This window comes from Colobus angolensis, unplaced genomic scaffold, assembly GCF_000951035.1.
Source record: "Colobus angolensis palliatus isolate OR3802 unplaced genomic scaffold, Cang.pa_1.0 Scaffold47, whole genome shotgun sequence".
Taxonomy (NCBI): Eukaryota; Metazoa; Chordata; class Mammalia; order Primates; family Cercopithecidae; genus Colobus; species Colobus angolensis.
The window spans coordinates 285579-290940 of record NW_012118154.1 but is presented as its reverse complement, the minus strand read 5'-3'; the positions used below and the strand labels follow the sequence as shown (position 1 = coordinate 290940).

The following is a 5362-nucleotide window of genomic DNA, read 5'->3' as shown; positions in this document are numbered from 1 at the left end:
GGAAGCCACAATTTCTTATCTCTCCATCCTTAGGTCTCAGTGGCTACATTGCAGGAGATCCTGCCAGAGGTCCTTAAAGCCGACTTGAATACAATACTCAGCTCCCCCGAACAGCTGGAGCTCTTCCTCCTGGCCCAGCAGAAGGTGCCCTCCAAGCTCAAGAAGCTGGTGGGATCCGTGGACCTATTCTCGAATGAGAATGTTCCCAGGTGTGACGGAGGTGGGCGGATTTGCCCTCACTGGGGCTGTGGGGCTGCATCTGGCCAGGCCCAGATTTGCCATGTGGCCTGGGGGTGTCCCGGCTGCTCTTGGCACCCTGGCCCTTGCCCGTGAGGCGAGTGTTCCCTCAGTCCCTTGTTCTCTGCAGGCTGGTGAACGTACTGAAGATGGCTGCCTCCTCCGTGAAGAAGGACCGCAAGCTGCCTGCCATTGCTCTGGACCTGCTCTGCCTAGCGCTCAAGGAAGACAAGTTCCCACGGTTCTGGAAGGAGGTGGTGGAACAAGGGTTGCTGAAGATGCAGTTCTGGCCAGCCAGGTGCTTGCGAGGCGTGTCCTCTCTCGGCCCCCTTCCCTGTCTGTGAAGTGCGGCTGGGCCACCAGTCCTGAGGTCCCCGCCAGGGGTCCCAAGGACTCTGACCAGGCTCTGTCTCACACCCCCTTAGCTACCTGTGTTTCCGCCTGCTGGGCGCAGCCCTGCCCCTGCTTAACAAGGAGCAGCTGCAGCTGGTGTTGCGGGGAGACGTGATCCGCCATTATGGGGAGCACGTGTGCACTGCGAAGGTAGGTAATGCCCGTGCAGCTCGACACTGCCAGAAAGGCTAGACAGGGAGCTCTCCTTGCCAAGAAGGGGAGCAGGGCACCGCAGGGGCTTGGCCACGGGTGTCCCCTCCGTCTGGGTAGTGAGCTGCCTAAACCCCTTCCCCTCGGACAGATTTGATTTTTTGAGTTGGAGTTTCGCTCTTGTCGGCCAGGCTGGAGTACAGTGGTGTGATCTGGGCTCACTGCAACCTCCGCCTCCCAGGTTCTAGCGATTCTCCTGACAGCCTCCTGAGTAGCTGGGATTACAGGTGCCCACTACCACGCCCAGCTAATTTTTGTATTTTCGGTAGAGACGGGGTTTTGCCATGTTGGCTAGGCTGGTCTTGAACTCCTGACCTTAGGTGATCCACCCGCCTCGGCCTCCCAAAGTGCTGGGATGACAGACGTGCGCCGCCGCGCCCGGCTTCCTTCTGACGGTTTTGATAGGGTCAGGCCCCTCATGGGCATGGATAGCCAGTGGGCTGTTCAGACCTCCTCCGCTCCAACCCATGCTGCAGTGATGAGAACAGTCGTCATGACCGTGTTTGGGCACCAGTGAGCCTGGTGCCCAGTAAGTGCTGCTGGGTTTACTGTTCTTACCAGCTCATTTGCAACAAGTTTCAGAGAGCTGTCATTCTGGGTAAGGGGGCAGATTTGAAGTATCAGGCAGTGGTTAAGAGTTTGGGTTAGACGGTGGTGCACACCTGGAGTCCCAGTTACTCGGGAAGCTGAGGTGGGAGGATCCCTTGAACCCAGGATTTTGAGGCTGCAGTGAGCCCTGATTGTGGCTCTGCACTTCGTGGGGGGCACAATTCTAAAAAACTGAAAACAGCTTGGGCCGTGAAGCCAGAAATTACCCACTGGGAGCCTCTGACCCTGAGAAGTTCCTTCTAGGTGTTTTTGTGTCTCACTTTATTCACCTACACAATGATAATATTGGCCGACTGCAAAGGGTTGCTAAAATGCTAAGCTGCCACACAAAAACGTGGGGTGGGGGTCTTGGCGCTGAGGAAGTGCATGAGAGGTGGTGGTTTTTGGTCCCGAAGATGACACAGCTAGGAATTAGCAGCATGGCCTTTGAACCCAGGTCAGTCTCGCCTCAACTACCACTCTGCCCCGCGTCAAGCCGGGAAAACAGACCATCCCCATCCAGCAAGGCAGAAAGAGGGGCCTTCTGGGCCTGGAGGTGGTGAAGCTGGGGCAGTCAGACCCAGAGAGGCCTTGGCGCCAGACAGAAGCACTGGAGTGACAGGGAACTGTTGCAAGTTCAGGCTCAGCCTAGCTGTGTACACGCGAGGTTTCCGGGCCTTGGTTTAACCCGTAGCGGGTGCAAGCCTGGTGGGCTGTTGGGTTATTGACCGCCTGCCCCCTGGGCTGGTGGGCTCAGCTCCATGCCTCACTTCTTGCAGCTCCCAAAGCAGTTCAAGTTTGCCCCAGAGATGGAGGATTACGTGGGCACCTTCCTAGAGGGGTGCCAGGATGACCCTGAGCGGCAGCTGGCCGTGCTAGTGGCCTTCTCATCCGTCACCAACCAAGGCCTCCCTGTCGCGCCTACTTTCTGGCGGGTCGTGCGGTTCCTGAGCCCTCCGGCCCTGCAGGGCTACGTGGCCTGGCTGCGGGAAATGTTTCTCCAGCCAGACCTGGACTCCTTGGTCGACTTCAGCACCAACAACCAGAAGAAAGCCCAGGATGCGTCGCTCCACGTGTGAGTGGACCTTGGGGAAGGACCCCTAATTTAGGAGTTAGCTTCCTAGGCCTGCAGAGCCCAGCAACCCGAGCCCTCCCTCCACAGTGTCCTGGCTCTAAGCCGTGAGAGGAGAGAGGGGAAGAGCCTCAGCTCTCATGTGAGGCCTCGGTTTGCTTGTGAGGTCGCACACTGTGATTGGGATGGGGACATCTTGGGTTGCTGAGATCAGGCAAAGGAACGTCCTGTTTTTGCCAGTTCTTTTGAGACAGAGTCTCACTGTGTGGCCCAAGCTGGAATGCAGTGGCCTGTGATCTCGGCTCACTGCCATTTCTGCCTCCCAGGTTCAAGGGATCAAGCGATTGTCTGCCGCAGCCTCCGGTAGCTGGGACTACAGGCACCCGCCACCACACCCAGCTAATTTTTCTATTTTTAGTGGAGATGGGTTTCACCGGGTTGGCCAGGCTGGTCTCGAACTCCTGACCTCAAGTGATCCACCTGCCTTGGCCTCCCAAAGTACTGGGATTGTAGGTGTGAGCCACTGGGCCCAGCCTGTTTTTGCCAGTTCTAAGTGGCTCACATGACCTCACCTCGTGCCCTGCTAGGCCTGAGCGAGCTGTGTTCCGGCTGAGGAAATGGATCATCTTTCGATTGGTGAGCATCGTGGACAGCCTGCACCTGGAGATGGACGAGGCCTTGACTGCACAGGTGGCCAGGTACGTACGAGATGTGCTGCAGCCCCAGCTTCCCATGGGCGTGTGGCCAAGGAATGGGGCCCCTTAGCTCGTCCTAGTTTGCATCCCCTGGAGCCAGAAGCCTTTGGGTTGAGTCATCAGTGGGGAACAGGCGCAAGGGGACTTGGGAATTCCTTAGGAACCCGTGAAGGGAAGGGGCCCAGGAGGCATCCCAGCTGCAAGGGCCTAAAAGGTTCAGGTGTGCTCTGCGCGCCCTGCAGGCAGCTTTTGCACGTGGGAGCTGTCGGGGACCCCTCTGCCCACACCTGCCTCGTCTGTGCCTGTGCAGAGCCGGGTGCTCATGTCACCCTCAACATTCACGGTTGCAAGAGGGGGCTGCACTGGCCCCGTGTCTGCGGGAGCAGTGACGTGACTTGGCCGTGACCACACAGCCTCCCATCTCTTGGTTTCTTGGGAGGGGCACTGATTCTCTCTCTCCAGCTCGGGTTAAGCCGCGTTCAGCTGGGGATCCAGACCAGAGAAACGGCCCCTTCCCATCCTAGCCCAGCCCAGCCACCTCCAGCCTTGCCCGTCAGGCCCCTGAGGACTGTACCCGGAGCAGAAGGGCTCCCCCTCCTCCTCCTGGCCTTGTACGCTCGGTGGTGCCATCCAAGGAGGGGAGCTTGTAAAACCAACGGCAGTGAATGGTGATGGCCGCTCTCCCGCCCTCCCCAGGTTTTGTTTGTTCCACGCGTTCTTTGTCACAAAGAAGCCCACATCCCAGATCCCCGAGACAAAGCAGCCGTTCTCCTTCCCTTTGGAAAGCCAGGCCCGGGAGGCTGCCAGCAGTGCCTTCTTCAGGTGAGTCTTGGGCAGCCCAGGAGAGGCCCGAGGGTGGGAAGGCCTTGAGGGCGCCTGCTCCCTCCAGGTCCCCCAAGCTGGGAACAACGGCAGAGGTCTCAGGAATTCTAGTAGGTCCTGTAGAGGTGGGAGACTGAGCCCTGGGGAGGGCGGAGGGAGGCAGCTACATTCACTTGTCCGGTCTGGTGACCCCAAGCCCCACCCCTCGCCCAGTCTGCTGCAGACCCTCAGCACGCAGTTGAAGCAGGCACCGGACCAGACTCGGGGTGGGCAGCCCTGGACCTACCACCTGGTGCAGTTCGCAGACCTGCTGTTGAATCACAGCCACAACGTGACCACCGTGACACCCTTCAGTGCGCAGCAGCGCCAGGCCTGGGACCGGTGAGCACGCGGGATTTCCAGGGGATGGGCAGGACGCTGGAGTCTGGCGCAGGGGCCTGGGAATCCGCCTGTCTCCCCACAGGATGCTGCAGACTCTGAAGGAGCTGGAGGCCCACTCCTCAGAGGCCAGGGCTGCTGCCTTCCAGCACCTTCTGCTCCTTGTGGGCATCCACCTCCTCAAGGTACCGGGGCCTGGGAGGGAGGGGCTGTGAGCCTGGGGTTCTGTGGCGCAATGGGCCCCCTACCGAGAGGCTTGAGGGCTGTGGGGGTGGCCAGGAAAGGCTCTGGGGGAGTTAAGTTGAGAGGTGTTTGAAGCCAGCCTCGTCACAGGGGGAACATCCCTCTGGCCATTTAGCGGCACTAGCCGGTGTCCTAGGCTCCCCATGCAGGATCTCTTGTAATCTCCACAGCTTTGAGGCAGCCACCTCCTCTCCATGTTTGACGTGGAGAAACTGGGGCTCTGACTCAGAGGCAAACTCGCTTGCCCTGTATCCCCAGCTGTGGGAACACTTTCTGGCGACGGGCTCTCTAGAACCACGGAGTCTCCCTCTCGGTTCTTCGCATCAGGAAGCCCTGCCCACATTCGAGGCTCAGTACCCTGATTTCTTTTGAGAGTTTTCTTCTCATAACATAGGAGGCTCTTCCCGGGGCTGTTTCGCGTCTTCTGTAGCCTGAGTAGGTGGGTCTCTCGCTTGCTCCCGTCTGGCCACTTGACTGTGGTTGTCTTACTTGCCAGCTTTGGTTATTCTGAGCCCAGCATGTGGATGAGCTGTTTGGGGAAAGGTTGGCCATGATGCCCCTTCTGATTCTTGGCGTCAGGCCTTTGATAGCAGCAGAATCCTGGTGATTCTGGGACATATGTGGAGCCTGTCCCCAACCTTGGGATCTCTGAACTTGACTTGGACAGAGGAGGCTGCAGTTTGCTGTGTCGGACCTTTAGATAAAATGTGCAGCTCTGGCTGGG

At 58.8% G+C, this 5362-nt stretch overlaps 1 protein-coding gene across 1 annotated transcript in view; it reads left to right on the top strand.

The window, feature by feature from the left end:
• The window catches only part of MYBBP1A (MYB binding protein (P160) 1a), a 17303-nt gene that overhangs the window by 3827 nt on the left and 8114 nt on the right, over positions 1 to 5362 (top strand). Inside the window, exons 6-13 of the mRNA XM_011958616.1 lie at positions 34 to 209; positions 368 to 535; positions 663 to 780; positions 2208 to 2503; positions 3088 to 3198; positions 3892 to 4017; positions 4231 to 4398; positions 4481 to 4580. Of these exons, the coding sequence (XP_011814006.1) occupies positions 34 to 209; positions 368 to 535; positions 663 to 780; positions 2208 to 2503; positions 3088 to 3198; positions 3892 to 4017; positions 4231 to 4398; positions 4481 to 4580 (1263 nt within the window). The remainder of the gene's footprint in view (positions 1 to 33; positions 210 to 367; positions 536 to 662; positions 781 to 2207; positions 2504 to 3087; positions 3199 to 3891; positions 4018 to 4230; positions 4399 to 4480; positions 4581 to 5362) is intronic.